This window comes from Natrix helvetica (genome assembly GCF_964273705.1).
Source record: "Natrix helvetica genome assembly, chromosome: 15".
NCBI lineage: Eukaryota > Metazoa > Chordata > Lepidosauria > Squamata > Natricidae > Natrix > Natrix helvetica.
Window position 1 is genome coordinate 1,277,274 of NC_138565.1, and position 23,070 is coordinate 1,300,343.

Consider the following 23,070-nt stretch of genomic DNA (forward strand, 5'->3'; position numbering starts at 1 on the left):
CCAACCCCGCCCCACCTAACATCTGGTCCGTCTGTCTGTCTGTTTGTCTCTTGCAGCAGTACCAACCCACCGACATCACTGGGCAACTCAATCTCTCTGACCCCTCGGTCAGCACCGTGGTGTGAGATCTCGGGACGGACCGATGGAGACTCCTTGGGCCCTCCTGGAGACACCAAAGGGAAGCCTTTGACATTCACCCACGGCGCCTGCATTGCTTCCTTCCCTCCGGCCCCCGATAGACCCCCTGCTCTCTCCAAGGGTGACCAACCTCCCTTGTGGCCTTGGGATGAACTACTGGACTCCAGGAGGCCTCGGAGAACCTCCGTTTTTTTCCTACAAGGTGGCCTCCATGTACTTTTCCTCCAAGACACGCAGAGAAGGTAGTTCTGAGAGAGACCCCCGCCCAGGAGAGGACGGATGGCCCATTCAGCGGACCGGGTCTGTTGCCGAAGGGAAGGGACTCGCCATCATTCCATGCATGCACAAAACCGTTTAAGCCCACCTTACTTCACACAACTGTTCCCAGACTGCATCAGGGGTCCATGAAGAGGCCCCCAGCCCCACGGCTCACGAGGCCCTTTGTTTATATATATATATAGTCTTCTGTAAAAAAAAAAAAAAGGCCTGTCGGTCCACCACCTCCCATCCAGAAAGCCCCGGGGCCTTTTTGGGGGGCTGCTACCGTGAAGGTGCCAGTGTTTCCTCAGGACACCCAAGGTTTTCTCTGATGGGGGGGGGGAGAATCTCCCCGTCTCCCTCCCTCCCTCTCTCTGTTTTGACTACTTCTTAGCTCGTTTGTGGAGCAGAGTTTTAGCCAACGGCTTCCATGCCTCCTACCTGGTAAAGCAACTTTTCCGGTAGGATGGGAAGTCCTCAGCTTCTCCGCGACTCTTTGCTGGCTGCCGATCCAAATCTCCAGCTCTGCTCCTCCTCTGCGGAAGTGCTTCCCAGTCTCTGCCCTGGACGGACGCCGGCGCTGACCCCTTGGCTCCTCTCCAGGGCTGGGATCAGGGGGAGCCTTGGAGTTGTTCCTCTCTTCTCACGTGGTTTATGGCTACGTGCATTTGAGATTTGTAACAAACCTCCTCTGACAAACAGGCACCTGCCAAGACCTGCTAGCCTTTTAGACAGAGAGGGTCCCGATTCTTTCCTCCCTTGGCCTCAGAACAACCCCTCCACCCCCCACCCCCACCCCCAACCAATTGTCCTGTTGTCCAGCATGTGCCACCGCCTTCTGGGAGGAAAGCCAGGCCTCCTGGCTCTCCAGCTGGGAGTCAGGCTGGTTCCAGAGCTTCCATCTCTGACCCTGATTGATCCTCACCCTGTTTTCCATTCCCCCACTCAGGAGGACCAAAGTACCAGCCTTAGCCCGACTCCAGCAGCTCCCTGCCCCCGAACCCTGGCCTGTCTTCTAGGAGGGCTATGAGTCTGACTCAGGCAACCCTATACAAATACCCTGAAACTGAAGCCTCAAACCTGTTTTTGCAACCGCGGGTGAAGATTCTCGATCCAGGTTAAGACAACCCCACTTTGCCCAAAGACGATCTTCTCTGCCGAGAAGCAGAAGCGCCCTACTCTTGCTCCCTTCCGTGCCGCACGGTCAGAGCCCAGGGCAGGCCGTAGGCAGGAGGGGCAGCTGCTTCTGGGAGTCAGAAAACCTGATTCCGCACAGTTCACGTTGCAAACGCCCAGGGGAGCCCAGGATGGTTAGCAAAGTAGCACCAACTTGGGGTGCCACTCAAGAACTACCAACTTGAAGGAGGCACTTCAACCCACAGCCACCACCTGCCACTTCTACTGGATCATAACCATCCCCTCTCCCTCCCCAATGTACCCTTCCACCTAGATCCTAATTTCCCAAGCTGGCCCCTTGTGCCCCCACACGCATTCTCTACACGCTTACTCAGAAGTAGGTCCCATTGCATTCCCTGGGACCTTCTCCTAGGTAGGCAGAGATGGGACTGTAATTCTAACCGGGCGTTTGGAAATAAAAGCATACGACCTTGGACAGGTGCCACTGAAGAAGCCGTGTTCAGTAATTAAGAGTTATCAATACTTATGTATATATAGTTCTGCTATGGGTTTTTGTAACAGTGAATTTAAATCCATTACTTTGAAATGACACATTCTTGCCTGCGTGTGTATGTGTGTAAGGTGTTTTTTCAAGAGGCAACTGGGCTTTCTGCTTTTTTTTCTTTGAAGCTTCTTTTTAAAGGTCTGCTTACCTCTCCTTCGGGATAACGAAGAACCCGAGGGCCTGAGAACCCCCATAGCCATTTTGCGAGGATACTTCTTTATTTAAATTAACAGCGAAGAGGGAAAGTAAGAGGCAGCAGCCTGTATTTCCCTTCCTCATTCCGAAGTGAATAAAAGTTCCGCAAAGACTCGCCAACAGGGGTCTCTGCTCCTTCTCTGCACTGAGAAAGACAAGGAAGACTGGCTGGTAGATGTGCTCCCAATTCCCCAGACTTAGCTCGATTTTAGATGTCAGCTGCCCGACCACGGCAACTCTTGAATTCTGGGATGGTTCATCAAAAACAAATGCTGAAAATACCTGACAAGCTGCAGTAGCTGGAAGGAAGGAATTGGGATTTTATGCACAAAGCATTTGACACAGAAGTGGTTGCTAGAGCTAGGATGCTGCACTTCCGCTGGTAGAGACAGGGGAGAGAGTGCCGAAGGATGATGGTTTGGGAGCGAAACCCGCTTACCACAGGCAAGTGCCTCCCTGCCTCACCACAGTCCGTGGCCAAGTGCAGGAGCCTGTCCTCCTCAGTTTCAGGTGGGCCACTGCCAGCGAGCCCAGTAGGATGCCGACACAAATGCTGGCCAGGAAAGTCGATGGGCCGATCAGGAGGAAGAAGGCGTAGCTGGGGAGATGCCTCTGGGGCGTCTGGCAACGTGCGAAGGATTCGTTTCCGAGGGCCGAGATGGGATACTGCACGAGGGACGCTCGACGTTTGCAGGTCACTGAATTCACCTCTGGAAGAAAGAAGCAGCAGAGAGCCAGTCGTGGTCACAGGGCAAGGACTTGGAGAAAATGCTCTGCGTGCAAACAGACCGGATATCAACTCTGCTTTTTTTCAGAAATTAAAATGGGTTCCAAGTAACAGCTGTTTCTTTTGCAAATGCTCTTCGAAAACAGCCGAAATCCCTTTGTGACCTGCTCAGCCGAGAGACCCTGAAATGGTGAGTCAGAATGCCGAGAACTGGGAAGTAATTGAATATTCTTCTATTTCCCAACTTCTTTTAATTTTTCTACTGTTTGCAAAAATGAGGAGTACGCTGTGTTAATCCTAGTTACTGTGGGGAGAAACCCCCGGAGAAACAAGCCGTCTCCCGTTTGTGATTAAAAACAAACCCACCAACAGCTTCCCGTAGCTGACTACCTTCCTCAAGTTCTGTGGGGCAGGTGGCAAGCGAAAGGGGGACACAGGGAAGGCTGCTTAATGTCGCCCACTAAACGAGGGCAGATGCCTTAAGAAGCCAGGAAGGGGAGGGGGGAACTACTCAAGCCAACAGCCCAATCGGGCTACTTCACCACAAAGGGCTGATGGCAGAGCCGAGCCAAGCAGCCTCTGCGGTAACAGCCCAAATGCCCTGACATGAAAAATCTCAGCCAAGGGGGAGCAAGACACGGCCACGTCTCCTCCACCACCTCTGATGTGCTCAGCTGAACAGGGAAGGCAGATGCTCTGCCCTGCGGTGCCCACCAGCTGCTTACCTGGAACTTTGTCCCTGTTCTTCCCCAGCCACAGGAAGAGGGGCCAAATGCCACAGGAGCAGATCCAGGGGTTGTCTTCCAGGGTCAGGTAGGACAAGGAAGGCAGGCTTTCAAAGAAGCCAGCCGGGAGGGAGGTCAAGGCATTGCCGTGGACAAAGAGGGCCTGGAGGCGGGGGAGGGCCCCGGGGAGTTCTGGATCCAGCCTCAGGAGCCTGTTGTTCTCCAGTTTTAGCGTCCTCAGGGTCGGCACGGGAAGGAAAGTCCCTGGGTGCAGGAGGCTGAGGGAGTTGTCGCTCAGGTCCAGCTCCTGCAGCTTTTGGAGGCCCACCAGGGCCAGGCGGTGAATGCTGGCCAGGACGTTGTTGCCAAGGCACAACTGGCGTAAGACTCTCTGGGCCGCAAAGGTGCCGTTCCTGAGGATGGCAATGCGGTTGTAGTCCAGCAGGAGAGCGGTGGCATTTGAGGGCAACTGGAGAGGTACGAAACGCAGCCTACGGTCCACACAGTTTATCTTCCCCGAGGAGCAGCTGCAAACATCTGGACAGCTGGAAGCAGGGAAGCGTGGCAAGAAGAGGAAGAGGGCGAGGACTGTGAAGGCTCTTTGCCTTCGGCCACCAGGGCAGCTGTGATGACGGGTGGCTGGCAAAAGCAAAGCCCAGGCCCAGGTGCCTGAAGCCATGGGTCTCTCAGGCCCACCCTGGAAGAGGCTCCACCGCTTCGTGCAGCCGAGCTTCCTCACTCAACAACTTCCTCTGTTCGGAGCAACTCAGAGCACAACTTCTTGGGTGTGTAGTTAATACTGAGTCAAACTTCGGCACTTCCTTAGCAAATATTTTGACAGGCAGCCGTGCCAAGGGGCAAAGCAGCCACTTCCTCCTGGGCCCAGCCGTCCTGGGCCTAAGGAATCACCTGATGCCGGCCCCTCCTAGTCTGTCTACCTTCTGTACACAGACGGTCTTGACGTGTGCCAAGAAAGTTACTTACCGGCGGGTTTCTGCTTCTCCGTCTCCCGCCAAGGAGCATCTCTCAGAGGCCAAATCTGCCGGCTGGAAGAGGCCGTGATGAGCTCAAGAAAAGCTCCTCACCCAAAGGGCCACAAGCTCACGGGGTCGGCCATTCTGAGAGGGGGCTAGCGAGAGCCGCTGGAGTTGGCCTGGGGGGAAATCTCTCTGCAGCAACCAGGGTGACGCAACTGGGGATTATTGGTGTCACCTAACAAGGAAGCCATTGTTAGAAGCGGGTGGATGACAGGAATGCTGGGTTCTGTCCTACAAGGCAGCTTTTCCCTACAAGGAACGCCAGCAAGGAAAGCCACCCTTGGAAATTTCTCCCAAACGGCCGTTGCCTAAGGATAAGGGGTCTCTGGCAAGGTGCCCTCTGAAAATAGACCCTCCTCCCAGGGAGAAGCATAGGAGACCTGGCAGCCTCTCTTCCCTCTCCCAGGTGGGGAGCTGAGTGGATCCCAATGCTGGCCCAGTTGTCAATCTTATCCCCCCATTTTCGGAGGAGGCTGAGAATAGCCATGCCCTCCCCTTACTAAGGTATTTGTCTCATTGGTGAAAACAAAGGACAAGACAGTCCGCAGAGAATCCCCAGCACACAAGAAAAACCCCTTGTAGAAACTACGGAGTTCCTTGCCCCTCCTCTGCAGAGACCCCCACACACACTTGACAAAGTGAGCCCTGCCTCTTGGGCAAGGGTCTCACCGAACAAAAGGACCACAGACACAGACCGTCCTCGGCACCTGGAGAGTCTTTATTGGCCTCTTCCCCTCTTTTCCATCAGGGATTCTTGGTGTCGTCATATATGACCTTGGAGGAGACCCTCCGGTCCCTTTCGTCCTCTGCCGTGAGGTTGAGGGAATGGGACACCTGGAAGTGGACCATGGTGACGAGAGCAAACTCTTCGGGGCCCAGGAAGCTCAGGCTCGCCTCTGCATGGGGAAAGAACCAAAGATCCTGGCGAATGGCGGATGGGGGAATCCTACCCTGGTTGCAAACTCTGTCCTGGGGTTGCAGCCCTTCCCAGGAGGCAAAAGCGGCCCCGGAAGAGCCATGGCAGCTGCTTCCAGAGGGAGGCACCAAGCAAGACAGTGCCCAGTTTGGCCCACATGAAGTCCATTGAGCCCGGCTGGCGAGATGCCTGGATGCCAACTGACCCAGTCAACTGAGGAGAAGCATCAGTGCAACGTGTTTCAGCTGAAGGAACTCCAGAATAGAGTGGATCCCATAACTGTGGGGCGTACCCCCATGCCCCTGAGCTAACGTACCAGTGCAGAGAGGGATGCAAAACGAGCAGTTAGTCCCAGGAGTCCTTTGCTGGCAATCTTCCACACAGCTCTGTACAGGGACGCCACAAACTGCAGCAAGATGAAGCAAAAGGCCAACTTAGGGATGGGCCCGTTCCCGGCCATCCTCCTACTCAAGCAGGCTAAAGAGATCTGGAAAGTGGAGCTGGGCAGCTTCTATTTTCTCCAGATAAGCTGAGTGAAATAAACCAGACTTAGCGTTCCTACCATCCCTGTCCTACTGTCCCCATTGATTGGTACTCATTTCCTTTGTTCGGGTCCGTGTTTATACTTATATACGTGTTTGACCAACTAAATAAATGAAATAAAATAAATAAATCTTTCTGGATGGTGGGACCTAGATATATCAAGCCAACAGGAATAGTTTTTTACTCAATGGAAGAAAATATGCTGTGGAAAGATAACACGGCAGAGCTGGTGGCATCTAAGAGCCAAAGGCAGGCGCTCTGTCCCAATCCCCTTTTCCCTCCGCCTCCTCAGGAGAAGCCCCTTGCCCACTATGGAAGGAATACAGAGCCGGCCCTTCAACCCGTGGACTGGCTGAGAAGAAGAGCGGAGCGTTTAGTCCTTTCCGAAATAAATACCAATGTTTACAACACAGCCGGATTTCCAGACACACAGGAAGACCCGTCTGGGCAGAGAATCCCAGAGCAGCTGCCTCTGCTGGAAGGTCCATAGGGCCCCTGAGGAGCTCCGTTTCCCCCCTTGGATCATCACCTTTCTCCGCCGTGGTCTCCAACGTGCCACTGCAGTCGCAGGCTGGGCGAGCTGCGCCTGCTGAGGTCTTGCGGCAGGCCAGACCACTAAACCCTTCTGCGCAAACTGAAAGAAAGCAGAGCCAGGCATGATGGGCACCGAGACCCCAGCCTCATTGCTGGAAAACACGGGGATGGCACTGCGGCAACTTCAGAACCCAACTTCAGATGAAACCCATTATTTTCCTTTTCAGGTGAGTCTCAAGCAGTCCCTGAAGCTGAGGGCCAGAGGAGAACTGCCAAAGGGCAGAGGAAGAACAAGGAGGCCATCCCACCATTCTTTGAAAGAGCTCTTTGGCCTTTGCTAGGCGTCTGATGCGCCAAACTCACCTGGTGGAGCTGTTAACGTCAATATTAGCATAGCAGGGAATATGACAACCTGGTTAAACACTAGGGCGTCTTCTGCTGACCCTCAGAGACTAAGAATCCCCCTTAGCCAAAGTTCTGGGGCCTTCTGGGCTAGGTTGTCCCCCGTCAGATGGCAAATCCATTCATTTGCCTCCCCCACCCCACCCAGGACCCCCCTGAGGACGTACAGCGAATTGTGAATTGTGGGGCCTGGAGATGAAAGACTGATCTCGGGCAACATGTTCAACCCTGACCTCAGAGAGCAGCTCATAAATGGGATGCCACTCAAAGAGGCCCCCCTGTGCCTTTGCACTCCTCTTTGAAGGAGCCCCTCCCTCTGCGGGCCCCCAATCAGACGCTTACTGGTCCACACGTGAAGCACCGAGTCTGCTTTGGGGCTGGCCTCATCCTTGCTGCTGAGCAGGTAGAAGCCGGACCTTGTCTCCAGGATGGCCACACAGATGGGGCGCTCCAGCAGGCACTCCCACTTGGCCCCCTCCAGGGTTTCTGCAGAGGGATAGAGCAGGGAGGGCTCTCCCACCACACCGTAGCCCGTCCACTGATCAAACCACTCTGTGGCTGGGAAGGAAAGGGAGGGAACGCAAGAGGAGAAGGGATGACTGAAAACATACAGTACTTGCCATCCATAGAAATAAAAAAAGCTATAAAGCTGCTTTTCAAAAGTCAGAAGAGCGGAAGAGGCTCGCAATGCAAAGACAGAAGCTTAGCAGAAGTTCTGGAGTTTGGGAAGGTTTCACAACAGCCGCCCACCCAGCCAAAGGGACCCTGGAAAGCCTCTCTGGGTCGAGACAAGCACGCCTGCCGTTGCTCCCCAAACTGTGCGAATGCGGGAAAGCCGAGAGGGGGAGCAGGCGGCCAGCAGGGGAAGGCAGGCCTCCTGTCCCACCCACCCACCCACCCCGTGGAGGAAAGGGAGAGGGCTTTCCACAGCCAACCCTCTCACCTTCAGGGCACTTGCACAGGAAAGGCCTGGCTTCCTCACAGCTGGCATCACCCAGAAGTCCGGTTGCTGAGTCAAACCACACACAGTCCTTCCGCCCTCCGTTGGCCACATCGTCTCGCAAGTGCCTGTTCCATGCAGAAGAGCGAAAGGGTCGCACCCAGCCTGTAACGGCCCCTTGACGGAGGGGGCACAAGCTGGCAACGTGTGGCAGGAGGGCCCCTGGGGGCAGCGGTGGGGTGGAAGGGGAGGCTTCCCCCAGCAGACGGGGAGCAGGGGCTGGGCAGGGTCCCTCTCACTAAGCCCCAGGGGCTACCTGAGGCTAGAGCTCCTTGTCCAACTGCAGGAGGCTCCTCACTTTAAGGAAGGAGACGACCCCAAGCAGAAGGCCCCAGGGCCACTCACTGAGCCACTTGCTTGCTGAGGGGCTCCAGGGCTGACCAGCGAAAGACTGACTCCTCCTTCCGGTCATTCAAGCCTGTCCAGAAAGTGCCTGGGAAGTGGGAACGCACCCAGTCCTGGATGGAAGGAAAAGGGATCCGGTCTCCAGATCCTCCAGGAGTAGAAGCTGTTCCCTCTGTTCCTCCCCCCACTCCCCGTCCCTCCCAGAAGCCCCTGGCCCAAAGTGAGCTGAACTAAAGAATCTGAGGTGCCTTCCGGACTGGCTCACAGGGGGGAAAGGAAGCGCCAGGGGGCCAGAGGCTGCGGTTGCCCAGGGAGAGGGAGACGGTCCCTGCTTGCCAGCAGCAGGGTCACAGCAGCCCCTCGGGAGACCCCAGTGTGCTCGGCAGGGGAAGGGGGCTTAGAACCACAGCGGTACCATCTCCTGAAGTGAGGTCAGGTACAGCAGCTCCGTCCTTCTGAACCTCCGGCAGGCCTCCTGAGCCTCTGGCCAGGCACCAGAGGAGGAAGAGTCCCAGAAGTAGCAGCTGCCGTTCCAATAGCTCCATCCGGGCTCTGCTGGACAGGAACTTGGGGGTGCTGAGCCAGAGAGGAGAGAGGCCGTCCCCGAGGGGCACGAGTGAAGACCCAGGGTGCCCAGAGGGGTCCCGCCACATTTCGGCCCACAACTCTTATTTCCCAAGCACCAACTGATGGGCCGTCTTCCTCCTCCTCCTCCTCCCCAAAGGAAGCGCAGCCGATCCAGGTCCCCACCCTGGCGGTGCTGATGGGGAGCTGGGCTGGGACCTCTCTGCCTGGGCTGTAGGGCACCACGGCTGCCTCGACCTCACCACCACGGCCCAGCGAGCCTCTCACCCCAGAGCCCCTCGCACACCCAGGGCATGAGGTGGGAGCACGGGGAGGCGGCCAAGTCCGGGTCTCCCCCAGGACGGATCTCCAAGCAGCCTCCACTCCCGAGAGGCACGTCGGGGAACCTGAGAGAGGAAGCAAGCAGGGTTGCGCCTGGCTGAGCATCGCTGGAAGGAAAGACCCACCGGACGCTTCGGGTCCTGGGGGGCGGGAGGGGAGGGGTGAGGCGGCCTCCAAGAGCCCAGGGAAAAAAATCTGGAGTGGGAAGCAGAGCGCCAGGGTGAAGCCCCACTGGCCAAAATGGTGACCGACGTTTCCCAAAGCAGCTTCCTACCCCAAGGTGCTCACCAAGGGGGAGAGAGGCTATCCGCTCGGCCTCCTTCCCATCTCCACACGCCATCTCCATCTGCATCGCTCATCCCTGTCCAGCTGCCCCTCTGCACCATGGCTGCCACCCAGGCCTGTGAGGGAAAAGGGACCCCTCACTCTCCACCCTTCGGCCGTCCCAGGGAGAGAAGGCCGGTCTTGCCGAGGAAGGGACCTGCGCTCTTCCCTCGGGGCCCCCACGGGAAGGCCGGCAGCTCAGGCTGCCTGTGCCAGGGTCTGTGCGCCAGGGGGAGGAAAAGAAGGCTGGGCTTGACTCCCAAGGGTCAAGGCAGCCAGCTGTCCCCTTGTTAAAAGCAACCTGCCTGGCTTACCTTGATGCCTCCCCTGCTTACTTGGGCTGAAATGCCTTGGTGTATTAATAACAACTGTGTAAGGAAGAGGATGCCGCTTGAAGTGAGGAAGCTCAGCAGCAATGAGAAATGACCGCTAGGCACAAGGGGAGTTTTGCCTTGCCTGCCCATCACCCTCTCCCCCCCCCCAGTTAAAGAGACACCCAAAAGGTCTGGCCTTTTCCTTGGTGCTGCTGAGGACCAGGAGGGTCACGTTTTCGCCATAGGCCTGGCAGGCAGCCTTGGCCTCTCGCCAGCTCTTGCTGCCCTGCTCCTCCAGGTAATAGCAGTGCCCGCCCCAGAACCACCAGCCGGGGCCCTTTGGACATCTGGAATGCACCAGGCCTAAGAGAAACATTCGCCGTGTTAAATCGTTTAGCTGTGCGGTGCCTGAGTCGATATTTAGACCCGAGGCACGAGGGACGTGTCTGTTTGTGAACTTTTAACGAGTGCAACCCCGAAAGGAAACCGCGGACTTTACCATGCAGACAGGAAGGGCTGAAGCGATGGGCACAGCGCAGGCGGCCATCACACCGGCCGGTCAGAGGGTTGTAGGTGTGAGTGCTCAGGCAAGGGGACGAGGGCCTCTGGCAGAGCTTTCCCCAGAACCCAGGGGAGCAGGCTGCAAGCAGAGAAGGCGTTGGCAAGGCCGTCCCTTCCCTTCTGCCAAAGAGCCACCCTTGTTACCACCCTGGCTGCCCATAGTCCTCCTCCAACTAGGACTCCTTTCAGGCAGGCCAGGCAGGTCCATTTCCTGCTCCTGGGCCCTGCCTGTGGGCTTCCAGAGGGCGCCTCAACAGAGAAGGTGGGATCCAGAGACGGGAGAGACACGATCCGCCAGGCTCTTCTCCGCAGCACAGGAGGTGAGTCGGAGGCCCTGGGCAATCCTGAAATGCCAAAGGAGGGAAGCCCCTCGCCCTGCCTCTCAAGACAGAAGGCACTGACCTGCCTTCAAGGAGAGGAGAGCCCCCGAGCCAGGGCTGTCCACCAGCACCGTCCCGGCCACTGTATAATGAGCTCCTTTCAGGCTCAGGAGCCCCGTGCAGCGCTCCTTCTGCAGGTAGCAAGCGTCTTCCGCTTCCTGCCAGGAGGCATGCCTCTGCTCGGGAGCAGCCTCCTGGAGGGAGACGAGCAGTTTCTCCCTGAACGAAGGCAGCTTCACATCTGCAGGGGAGGAGGGCGGACGGTGTGAAACGACGCAGCTGGAATAAAACTCGCAGCCCCTCGCTTCGGATGAGGACTCCGCACAACAGGATGAGCTCCAGCACTTGCAGGGAGACACGAAGCTTAGCCACATCTCCAAGGTTCCCCCCCCCCCACTACATCAATAACAGCTGGGTGTCAAGTAACAGCGAGGGGGGGGGGATGGAAGAAGCCCAAACCCATCGGTAGGTAGCCGTGAGATGCTCTCTTTGGCCTGACTAATTATCAGCCCCGTGGGGAGAGCACAGACAGCTTCCTGCCTTGGCCGAGGGCCCCCACTGGGGCATCCAGTTAGTCTCTGCCATGGGTAGAAGCCGTGGGCTCCATGGCCTTCTCACCCCTCCCCCCCCAGGATTGTCCTTGGCTCGGTTTGTGTGGAGCAAAGCCATACCTTCACCTCGCTGGCAAGCCCAAAGTGAGACGCCGGACTGCTGGAAGCCCCTTCTCCCACCTTCAGAGGGGCCATCTGGGACCTGAGAGGGGCAGGGAGAGGGTCAGGGCCAGAAGGACTACGCAGGCCAGCTTCTAAAGGCTCCAGGGATCCAAGCCCTCCTGGCAAAAACTCTCTGGATGGAGCACCTGTCGTGTTGCCATTCGCAGGAAGGGTTTGGCTCGCCAGAGAGGACAGCTCCAAGGCAGGGCACCACCTCATGGTGGGGAGACGCCACCGTGGGTGAAGGAGGGCCACCGTGCCCCTCACCTTGCTCAGGGGTGGCACCTTCCTCACTGTGCTGCCCAGGTACCTCTGGCACACGGCCTTGGCTTCCGCCTGACTCCTGTAGCGCTCGCGAGACCAGCAACTTCCTCGCTCAAATATCCAGACCTCCAGCGGGAGGCACTTCAATGAGGCAATGAGGGCTGCGAGAAGAGGGTTCATCTTGACGGACGAGATAGGTTAGGGGAGCTGAGGCAAGAAGCTGAGGCAGACACACCCTTTCCGTCCGGAAGACCCCGCCCTTCGCACCCCTCTTCCCCTTTCTCAGGACCGCTCAGGGCCAGGGTCCCTCGCCTGTCCTTCTGGGCTCCAGGGAAAGGCTCTTGACTAGCCCAAGACTTTGCCAGAGCCCGGTTCCCACACCTCAGCAGTGGGAGGGGCAAACTTGGAGCCAGAGGGGGCCCTGGGCTGGACAGGTCGATCCAAGGTGAATCCCCCCCCCCTCCGGTTCTCCTACCGGGAGCCTCTCGGTAATAGAGGAAGCCGTCGCAGAGGCCCGTCAGTGGGTTGCAGCTGGAGCTGGGCTGGCATTGAGGGCACATGGATTGGCAGTCCTGCCCAGAGTAGCCAGGGGAGCACCTCGTTTTGACGTGCACGGCCGCTGCTGCCGCTGCTCCGGGATCCTCCGGGGTGACAAAGCGTCTGCCCACCATAAGGTGGTGGCCGGCCGCGGTGCTGACCACAACATCACAGCCCTCGCCCAACGCGCTGCACTGCTGCTGGGCGGCCTGCAGCGAACGGAAGCTGAGATCTGCAGCCCTGGCGCCCACAAAGGATTTCCCAGGGAAGGTCATGTATAAATCTGGAAGAGAGGGAAGAGGCCGGGGGGGAAAGGCAGGCACGCCTCATCTCTCCTCTCGGGGGGGGGGGGGGTCCCAGGGGACGTCCCTCCTTCTCTTTTCACAGCCTCAGTCCCCCCCCCCCCCAAAGCTCTTCCTTTGGGCAAGAGGCCAGGTCTGCTTCAGCTGGCTTGCTTAGGGAATACAAACGCAACCCTTAAAAGTGCAGCAATCAGAGGAACGGAGGCAAGAAAGGGAGGGGGATTCGGACAACGCAGCCGCTGACCAGAAGGCATTGTCCACCACCAAAGGCTGAGGCTTTGTTTAGGCCACCTTTAGAGCATGGCCGGAGGGGGCAAATGACCTCCTGTTCCAGGTAGCTCTGTCTCCTGCCTGGCCACGTTTAGGCACTCCTGTTGTCTTCTCCCTTTTTTTCTCTACCCTACCCGGTTCAACTCTCTGCCGCTTTCGTCTTGCCCCAAGGGGGTGGGCTCCTCTGAAGTATCCTTTGTGTGGGAAACTTGTTTGCCAGGCAGCTGTGGGACGGGGGGGGGGAGTTGTGCTCTTCCCCACCAGCTCTCTTACCACTGCGGCGCGGAACCTGGCAGGCCCACCGGTGGGGCCTGTGGCACGGCTCGGCCTTCAGGAAGCCAGAGGTCAGAGCAAGCATGCAGACCGCCATGCTGGGAGGCTCCAGAGAGAGCATGAAGCTACGTGGAAAAGAATTAGAGGAAAGAGGAGAAGATGTGAAAACCACCAGCTGGCTCCTCAACCCGTTTGGCTCAGTCAGTGGAGACCCCAGGGGCTCCTCATGCCAACCTGCTCCCCTTGGGTGGAGTTTAGCCATGGCCATTTTCCTGGGCGGAGTAGATCAACCCAGAGCAGAGGGGAGTCCTCTTACCGCCTCAGCGCTTGGTTGAACAGGGTCCCATCCAGCCAGCTCCACAGGTCTCTGCCGCTGCTGTGCAATCCCGTCCAGAGGCTCCCTGGCACTTGCCCCTGCAGCCACATCTGCAACGCACACACAGGGGCAGCGCCAGCGGTGGGTTATATGGCTGGTATGCTCCGGTATGGGCGTACCAGTGCCTGCTGGGAGCATCCCACCGGGTGGGATTCCCGGCTGCCCAGAGACCAAGAACTGCCCATTGCCCCTCGCCACCCACCCAAATCTCTGGTCACCCCTCTGCAGCAGGCCGGCCCCAGAGGAGGCGAGGCCCTTGTCTCCTTGCTGCGCTGGGATCTTCCCTGTAAGAGGCCGAGTGGCTGGGCTTTACTGCTCCAGGCGGCCCTGCCGGAAACTCCCGACCCAAAGCTCAATGGCTCACCAGATCCTGCGGGCTGTTCAGAGAGAGCAGGCTGCCCCCGTGGAAGCGCTGGCAGAACCTCTGTGCCTGGCTCCACTCGAGAGCTGCGTCCAGCACGAAGAAGAGGCACTGGTCCTTGCGAGGTCTCCAGCCCCTGGAAGGGGGGCAGTGCACCTCTGGGGAGGAAAGAGCAGGCGGAGGAGGGTGGCCTGAGGACGCGGCTGGCTTCCTCCTGCCTCAGAGGGAGGTGCAGGGTCAGTGGCCTCCTAAGCAAGGAGTCCCCATGCTGGCAGTGCTTGGGGGGGGGGATGGGGGGTGAGGCAGATGGACAGAGACCCATCCAATCCATCCCGGGTCCTTCCCTTCCCCAGAGGATTTTTCGCAGCATCAACTGAGGCAGAGGGAGGACAGAGAACATGGGGGAACAAGGGAGAACATACCCCGATCCAGGAAAAAGGACAAGGCCCGAGGAGTGCATTTCCCCAGGTAGAGTGTGGCGTTTGCGGCTTCTTGGAACAAGCAGAGCCCCGAGTGCAAATTCTGCAGGCGCATATCCTGCAAGAGGCGGAAGCTGCTCCGAGGGTCAGGGGAGCAGTCGCAGCTGCTCAGGACCGAGGAGCCCCCTGAGGCCACCTGCACAGAGTGGACCAAGAGTGGCTCACCTGGCTGGAACATTGAATCGGCTTTTAAATTACTTTGGGCTCCTTAAACCAAGCAGGACTTTTCGGAAGGACCTGGGAATGCCCCCCTCCCCCCCCCCCACCACCACAAGGACAGTCTCCAGACTGTTTGTTTGCAGAGACAGAAAAGTAAAAGGAGCCAAATATAGAAAATGCAAACAAGTCACGACTGACCACCAGGCAGGCAGGAGGGTCTGCAACGTTGCGGAGTCGGCCGTTCAGCTGCAATCCCCAGAGAGCCCGTTGGGCACAGGGGCCGGTCAGGGGCTGGAGGTGGACGATGGACCGCTCTGGGTCTGTGCAGAGAACCTTCCCTCTGAGCCGGAGGAGGCCAAACCACACAAAAGGACGAGCTGGGGGGGGGGGGGGGGGAAGGGAGAGGAGAAGCAAAACACTCTGGTTCACCATTGATTTCCAAAGCACAGGGGTGGACGTAACCCTTGTCTCTGGGAGCGCTGGAGGAGGAGGAGGAGGAGGAGGAGGAGGAGGAGGAGGAGGAGGAGGAGGAGGAGGAGGAGGAGGAGGAGGAGGAGGAGGAGGAGGAGGAGGAGGAGCAGCAGCAGCAGCAGCAGCAGCAGCAGCAACTGGAGTGTTTTTGAGCGAGGAAGAAATTCCTGCTGTCTGAATCACCTTGGGGGGCTCATCCCCAGACCTAGGAATCCTGCTGGATCATGGGCCCAACTGGGCTTTGGGAAGCTAGAGGCAAATGCAGAGAATGAGGAAGCCGGGAAGGACGGTGACACCAGCCGTTGGGAAGGGATCCCTAATTTCTCTTGTGGGGAGAGGCGGCAACTCAACCACCAACGAGGAGATGGGAACGAAAAGGCCAACTGGGACGTGCGAGGTGAATGGAGCGTCCACAGACCGGCAGCTGCATCGCCCACCCTAACACGGCCCGTCTCGATGCCCCAACAGGAACTCCCCCCCCCCCAAGGAAGCCATAGTTGGTGTCCACCCAACCCATCAATTTCCCCCAGCCTGGCACTTTACCTGCCTCTTCACTGGGAGGGCTGAACTGCACACCTGGAGGCTTCTTTGCAACCAGCTGGCTCCAGCTGACCACGTTCCCGGGGAACTTCCACCTCTTCCTCAAGGCTGCCAGTTGCTTCACTGAGGACTCAGAGAGGGCTCGGTCCCACAGGCTCACCTCACTCAGGTCGCCCACGTAGAAGCTGGGCCCTGCAAGGTGGCCCTGGTCAGCAAGAGCCCTGCCTTATGCCACACACACACAGAGAGAGAGATAAATGAGTGGCAGTAGGCAGGAAGCTTCTCTCGCTTAGATACAAGCCTTACAGGGGGAAAAGAAGGGGAGGAGGGCACTTGAGATGGTAATGGCCGTCACTCCTGGCACCAGACCTGCCACGGTGCAAATCACCTCCCAAGGGACTCAGCCAGGACTCACCCCCGTGGCCGCCTTCCAGCTGCCCTAGGCTCAGTCTTCCTCCCAGGGATAGCCCCTTCCACAGGAAGCCGCTGCTTTCAGAGATGTCCGGCTGCCAGGGCTCTCCATCCACAAAGACCTTGAAGGGAGCGACGCCAGGAGCGTTGGTGACCGAGACAGCCAGATGATGCCAGGACCCATCCAAAAGGAGGTCTCGGGTGCCACTGAACAGCAGGGCTCTGCAAGAAGAACCAGAGAACAAAAGGCTCGATTCCCTCCGTGGCCCCCTGGCACTGCTCATTCCCAGGCAAGGCCATGTGGCCAGTGGGTAGAGAGGGATGCCAGAGGGAGGGCCTGTGGATTTGCAGTGGTCCCAGGGAAGGAGGGTCGATGGCACAACCCCTGCCCGCCTCACCCCTTGGCATGGAATTCCAGACCAGAAGGGGAGAGGAGGAAGAGCGCAAACTCTGCCTGCGGCTGCCACTTCAGGGAGTAGCTGACTGCGCACATCCGAGGAGAGTCCAGGAAGGAGCTTCGCATCCACAGCCCAAGGGTGAAGTTGCCCAGGTAGCAGTGGACGGCGTCCTCCAGCTGCAGGCTGCTCCCGTGGGGGAAGCGCAAGCCAGAGGAGAGTGGATACTCTGGAAGAAGATGCCAAGGGGTGAGGGCATCCCGGGGGGTGGGGGGAAACAGACCCTTCAGGAGAGCCCCAACCAGAAAGCTCTGAACTCTGCTTTTCCCTCTGACCTGAGACAGCCATCCTTGACCAGAGTCGCCTCCGTAACTTCCAGGGCTACGAGATTGGCTCCCCCAGAAGGGCTCCCTCCACAAGGAGGAGAGCAGAATGGCCACTAGGAAGCTAAAGCCTATGCTCAGGCCCTTCTCCAACGGAGTGGGCTCAGGATGCACCAGCCGGGCCCTGAGGGGGCTGCTGGTGTCCCTTGCTGTGCCTGCTTGGGGCTGGCTGGACCAACCTACCCAGGGAAGCGTTGGCTACGGTGGCTCCACTTATCTGCAGGGAGCTGATGTTGGCAAGGAAGGCCTTTTGGCTGTCTGACAGCCGGAAGTGCTCCTGGTGGTTGAAGAAGCAGGAGAAGCCATCTGGGTAGCTGATGAAGCTCCAGGTGTTGAGGCCGGGGCGGAAAGGGGCAGGAGGGTAGCTCTGGCGCACCAAAAATATGCCCTGTTCACTGAAGATGCTGCCCTGGATGTGAGTGGCATTGTACTCAAAGATGATCAAGAAGCGGGTGCCGTTCAGATGGAAGGAGGTCAGAGCCAAAGAGAAGGTGGCATGGGCCGTCAGAGAGAAGGTGACGTCAGCTGTGGCATAAGGACCCATCCCGCCCGGGAGGAGAAACCGAACAGGCTCCGGAGGGCCACAGGAATCTGCCGGTAAGCACACCGAATTAGGCCTCCTTCCAGGACATCCGGGAAGAGCAGCCTGTGGACGGAACTGGCAACTGGGCTGTGAAATAGTGCTCGGATCGTCTCTTGAGTCTCCCGGCCCATGGAAGGAGCTGACTCTTCTAGAGCTTCAGATAAAAGGGAGCTCAACAGACCACAGGCCCAGTCTTCTGGGCTCGGCACACAAAAAGACTCCCAAAACGGGCTTCCCGTTGTGGGAGTCGCCACCGTGTTCCACAACAGCAGAGGTATAAGAGGTTATTCTACAGGCTTCCACACCTCCTCTGTAACTTTAGAAGCCGTCAGCTTGAGGACTATTAGAAAAGGCAGCCTGGATGATAATAAAAAAAGTGCTCAGCTGTGCAGAAATGGATAAATTAACCATGGAATTAAAAGACAGAGAGGAAACAGAATACTACAAGATCCGGAATAGGTGGTACGATTGGTTAGAAACTAGGTACAAAATTAATACATAAAGAGTACCTAGGAACAATAGTAAAGTGAAAAACTGCACATACGGTACATAGCAAACAATGCTAAAAGTTAAAGATATTATATTCCTACCTACCTACACAAATACATCCATCCATCCATCCATCTTTATAACGTATAACATGTAATATATAAAAGAGCATAAAACTGGGGGGAAAAATGTAAATAGAAGGATGCCAATATTGGAACGCTGCAAAGGTTGGAAATGCCGCTTTAGAGTTTTAAAAGGTTGAATAAAAATTATTTAAAAGCAAAAAGGAAAGGAAAGGAAAGGCAGCCTGGGTGCAGATTCTGACCTCGACTCATGGCACTCACCATACTGGAGTTGGCAGATGAAGCCTATGTACTCGGCTGCGGGGTGCGCCTGGCAAGGCCTGGCCTTCCACGTCCCATGCTCCCTGCCATCCAGGGGCCGAAGGCTGAGCGCTGCGCACTGGTCCTGCCCTGCAGAGGGGGCTGAAGGGAGAGAAGGTGGGGGGGGGGAATGCTGGGCTCCGTCAGCCGCCCACCCCTCCGGGACACCCTGCAGCCTATTCCCACAAGTAGCTTTGAACTTTCTCCCAGGTGGTGTAACAGGAAAGTTTTAAAATCCGTGAATGGGTTGTAACACCCTTGCTGTGTACGGTAAAGCCCCAGCACCATTTTCATCAGAGCAGCCCAATAGGGTTATAGAAATGTTGTGCTGTAATAGGACAGAGACTTTTTTTTTGTCCTGCCATTGATGATTTCATTTTAATTTTAACCCAAAATGCTCTTTTAGAAAAGGAAATGGGAAGAAGGGGAAAACCGAAAAGAAATATTAAAGATATAAGTATCTATTCAACAGCGAGATATAAAGGGGGGGGGGGGGACATAACTAGCGTAGACTAGCGAAGGTAAAGGAATAAGAAATGATACTATTTGGGTTGGTGGAAATACCATCCCAAGGAAACATAAACTGAGATTTGAAATATACACCAACAACAATAGAAAAAGAAAGGGAGAGAGGAGGAGAGAAAGGAAGGAAGACGGGGGAAAGAAAAAAGAGATAAGGAAAGGAGGATAGAAGGAGGCGAAAGAGAAGGAGAGAGGGTAGGAAGGGGAAGAGGAACCAGAGAAAGGTAAGGGAAGAAGAAAGGAGAAGGAGAGGAGGAAGGAAGGAAGTAGAGAAGAGAGGTAGGGAGAAAAGAAAGGAAAACAGGGAGGTGTTACAAAAGAAGGAAGGAATGGCAAATAAAGCAACCCAAACTGTACATGATAACCTATTAAATGGAATAATAAATGTATAAGAATGATAAATGGAAAGAAGAACAAGAATCATGTGAATGTATACTTAGTGGTATGTAAGAGAATAAAAAAATAAATAGTTCTTTGGGGGGGGGGGGGGAGGAAGTGTCAAGGCCAATAACAGACTTCAGCCACGTAGCCCAGGGGCCCAGAAAAGTACCTGGGTGCCACCGGCGGTAGGTGGGGGCCGAGGCATCGCTCCATTTCCACAGGGTTCCCAAGCGCAGGCCGATCCACAGGTGCCAGCCATCCTCAGGAAAAGCACCTGGAGGGGAGGGGCAGAACCAGCAGGGATGAGGCACCCGAAGAGCTCTGGGCCCCCCCCCCTGGACACAGGCCTTCTCCGAAGAGCAAAAGCAGAACACGGAAGGACAGCAGGCGGCCGAGCCTGTCCGTTCCAATGGGGTCCCTTTTGATCGCCCTCTGCAACTTTGAAAACGGATCAGGGATCTCCACGAGGGGATGGGCAGGCATCTTACTTGAGAGAAAAGTATTCTCCTCTTCATCGTGGACAATGGCCAAGTTCCCTCCCAGCTCCTGGCAGAAAGACTGGGCCTCTCCCCACGACCTCTGTTCCCGCAAGGATGGGAAATGGAAGACGTAGCAGTGAGCGCGGAATCGCACTTTTCTGATGCTGCCGGAAAAGGCATCTGGGCAAGAGAGAGAAAGAGGAGAGTTTCAAAAGTGCCCTTGGAGGTTCTCAAATGCCCAGGCAGGGGTTTCACACCAAGGAGAAGGAATCTAGCAACGCCTTCTACTTCTCTGGAGAGGGCAGATGAATTCCCCCTGATGGGAGTCACTCTACTACTAAGTAACAGTAAGAAAGGTGCTTTCGCTTTCGCTTTCTTTCTCTCTTTTTTTTTTGCAGCAGATTTTTTATTGTTTTTTTTCCTTCCATAACATCTTACAATCATCACATCAACATTGTTATGTCATCAGACCTGTACATGTCAATCTTACTTCGCTTCTATATTTATATACACTTATCTACAGTTCTATGCATTTCTCTATTGTTTCGTGGCTGAATTAATTTTATTCCTGTTTTGCAACCATTTGTACCAATTGTCCCATATTTCATAATATTCAGACTCTTCTTTGTCTTTTAATTTTAGTGTTAACCTGTCCATTGCTGCGCAATCCAAAATTTTCCGAATCCCTAATTCATCTGGGGGAGTGTTACTTTGCTTCCAACATTGGGCAAACGTTATTCTAGCTGTAGTCAGAAGATGCATTATGATGTATTTAATTTTCTTTTTATATTTCCCCCTCTGCTTTTGCTTTCATGTCTCAAACGTGAGTTGTCTAGTGCTGTGGTCTCCAATCTTGGCAACTTTAAAACTTGTGGACTTCAACTCCCAGGATTCCTAAAGTTGCCAAGGTTGGAGACCACTGGTCTAGTGTGTGTAAGAGAGGTGGACTAAGTCACGTTTGATCAGGAGGAGACACAGGATGCTTTTCTCTGCATTGCCACGGTGCCTAATTTAATTCCATTTCCCCCAGTATCTGTCCTGTGTTATTCCTTCTGGTTTGGGGTTGGGAGGGAGGGAGAAAGGGGCTGTCAGATGGTTTTCTTGCCATACCTTTCATCGGCTTCTCACAGATAAATGAGGTGCTGGCCTCGCAGTCCCAGTCTCTCCACTGCGCAGCGTAGATGCCCACAAGCTGGGTGCAGTGCTTCTGCCCAGGATGGCCCTGGAGCCAGTGGCTGGAGAAATTGAAAAACCCAACACCAAGGCATGTTCCATGACCTGGAGACCACCTTGGAAGGTCTTCTCCAGTCAGGAGGCCAAGGCTGACTGGGCCACCTCTGCAGGCTTTGTATACGTTGGCTGAATCCTCCCTTCTCTTGGGAGGCCCACCAACCGAACACCAAACTCTTTCTTTCCTCACCTGTACCAACTCTCTGATATTGGTGTGTCATCCACCCAGGTGAGCTGAGCCTCCCACCATGCCAGTCCAATCCAGAAGTACGACGCATGACCCCTGGCACCTTCGGTAAGGTTCCTCAGGAACATCTGTGCCAAGGCAAGTTTCAAAGGCAAGGTTTTAGACCACAGCAGCCTTTTCCCTGCCCCTATAGAAAGTGGGCAGGCTAAAGCTTATCTATGGCCAGTGCAGCAACAGGGCTGTCTTCGTGGCAGCTGGACCCAAGCCAACCACCTGCATGGGCAGTTTTCCCCCAACTCCTCTTTTTATTCCCCAAGAGCGTGTGGATGGCAAAGACCGCCTCTTACTTGCTTGCTATAATCCTTGATGACCACTAGATCTGCCTTTTGATCCTGACAGAAGACTCGGGCCTCCTTCCAGGGGAGAGCAGGAGCAGCCGGGAGATAGAGGCAAAACTCATCTCTGTACGGGATCCACTTTGGGGGGCACCACCCCAGTCCTGCATGCAGAAGCGGTAAAGGTGCATCTTGGATCAGAATTTTGGTTGCAAGCAGAAAAGGTCCTACGGTATTTAGTCCCAACAGTTCCTGAGATTCAGACACATCAGGCCAAGGTTCAACCTTCACCAAGAACGGCCACTTATCACAGGCAGGGTGGATCCCACGGGGGATCTGTTCTTTTAACTACAGGGCAGCTTTCTTCCGTGGCCTACCAGCAACTTGGCACCGGTTCTGCAGGCAACCTTCTAGTAGGTTCTCTGTCCTCATCCACACAGCAGGACTCCCATGCCATGTTAGAATCCACAGGCTAAAATCTTTCCATCCCAATAATAAAATGAGACTAGGCAGACCCCGGAGTGGAAGAAATGAGGGGGCATCAAAGGAAATATTTCAGAATGAGGCGTGATAACCGGCCCGGCCAGCCCTTCCTTCTGACCACGGTGATAGCAAGGGAGATCTCAGTCCGTACAGATAAAAGGTGAAATGAAGCATCCTCTCACCAGAACTTAGGAAGAGCAATGCCAATGGCCCCCAGGCTACCTTCCGATGCAATTCTGCTCCACCCATCTCGACGGGTCCTGAAATCAGAGGAAAACCATCGTTTTCCGGGATGGTGGAAACCCCTTGAAGTGGACACATTTCCACCATCAACCAAGCCAAGCTGGGCTCTCTCACTTGAGCAATTATTCGGGAGCACAGTCCATCTGAAACACCCGTCAGTAAAAGGAGGACCGGCGTTTCAAACTCCCCATCCTACCCCCACCGTGAAACATGGGGTCCTGCCAGGGAGGGCATCCCTGGACATCCTCTTCCATCCTCCCCAGGGGCCGGGCAGCCAGAGCGTCCCCTCTCCTCCCTCTCTCTGTGATGGGGCCAAGGCCTCTCAGGGGCCCTCAGGGGCCCACCTGGCCCTGCTAACTCGAGGCAGGCTTCTCCGGCTGCCACTAGGCCTCAACGGGCCTCCCCCAGGCAGGGACCGGAGCAAGAAGAGGGAGGGAAAGGGCGGGGGAGGGAAAGGGGGAATAAATGACCTGGAAATCCGGACGCAGCCTCCAAAAACCTCCCTAGGAGCCTCCGGGGCCTCCGAGGGCCACAAGGGACGGAAGCCTCTTGCGACAGACAGACATACCTACCTGCCCGGATGCTTCCTGCCTACCGGACTTCCTTCTTCTCACCTGGCCCAGGCGCCCAGGGCTCCCCCTGAGCCTCACCCTTAGCTCACCATCTGTAGGGACCCTCCGCGGCCGGCCCTGGAAGGGAGACCCAGAAATGGGGGCCCCTTTCCAGAGGGCTTTTCCTGAAGAGGTTCCCCCGCTGTCTTCCCCCTTGGTTTGAGCCTCCAGGTTCAAGCTTTCCTGTCTGCCTTTTAAAAGCACACTCATGAGTAAGAATTTGC

At 56.1% G+C, this 23,070-nt stretch overlaps 3 protein-coding genes across 12 annotated transcripts in view; 1 reads left to right on the forward strand and 2 right to left on the reverse strand.

The window, feature by feature from the left end:
- GRIN1 (glutamate ionotropic receptor NMDA type subunit 1) overlaps nt 1–23,070 on the forward strand; it is a 60,862-nt gene that overhangs the window by 29,776 nt on the left and 8,016 nt on the right. For 9 of the 10 annotated variants that reach the window (XM_081967398.1, XM_081967403.1, XM_081967396.1 and 6 more), the window contains one exon: nt 57–1,212. Coding sequence is in view for 6 of the 10 variants with exons in the window: in XM_081967396.1 (XP_081823522.1) it covers nt 57–125 (69 nt within the window). In the remaining 4 variants the exon portion in view is untranslated. Of the gene's footprint in view, nt 1–56; nt 1,213–23,070 lie in introns of those variants that run through there. The other variant, XM_081967399.1, reaches the window with a different exon arrangement.
- LRRC26 (leucine rich repeat containing 26) lies at nt 1,212–4,437 on the reverse strand. The gene is made up of 2 exons (XM_081967420.1): nt 3,725–4,437; nt 1,212–2,982 (listed from the first exon to the last, which is right to left on the reverse strand). The coding sequence occupies exons 1-2, from the start codon at nt 4,401–4,403 to the stop codon at nt 2,708–2,710; spliced, it is 954 nt and encodes a 317-aa protein (XP_081823546.1). The 5' UTR covers nt 4,404–4,437; the 3' UTR covers nt 1,212–2,707.
- Nucleotides 4,801–22,904, reverse strand: LOC309399515 (uncharacterized protein). The gene is made up of 32 exons (XM_081967393.1): nt 22,175–22,904; nt 21,522–21,673; nt 21,178–21,302; nt 20,868–20,992; nt 19,767–19,937; nt 19,448–19,675; nt 18,337–18,477; nt 17,104–17,511; nt 16,541–16,766; nt 16,147–16,364; nt 15,735–15,956; nt 14,919–15,097; nt 14,505–14,697; nt 14,086–14,240; nt 13,662–13,771; nt 13,346–13,470; nt 12,439–12,783; nt 11,967–12,124; nt 11,658–11,739; nt 11,009–11,227; nt 10,545–10,685; nt 10,242–10,408; nt 9,696–9,808; nt 9,354–9,472; nt 8,917–9,077; nt 8,502–8,614; nt 8,100–8,224; nt 7,499–7,714; nt 6,750–6,854; nt 5,994–6,083; nt 5,469–5,657; nt 4,801–4,936 (listed from the first exon to the last, which is right to left on the reverse strand). Exons 1-31 carry the CDS (start codon nt 22,320–22,322, stop codon nt 5,506–5,508), a joined length of 5,232 nt encoding a protein of 1,743 aa, XP_081823519.1. The 5' UTR covers nt 22,323–22,904; the 3' UTR covers nt 4,801–4,936; nt 5,469–5,505.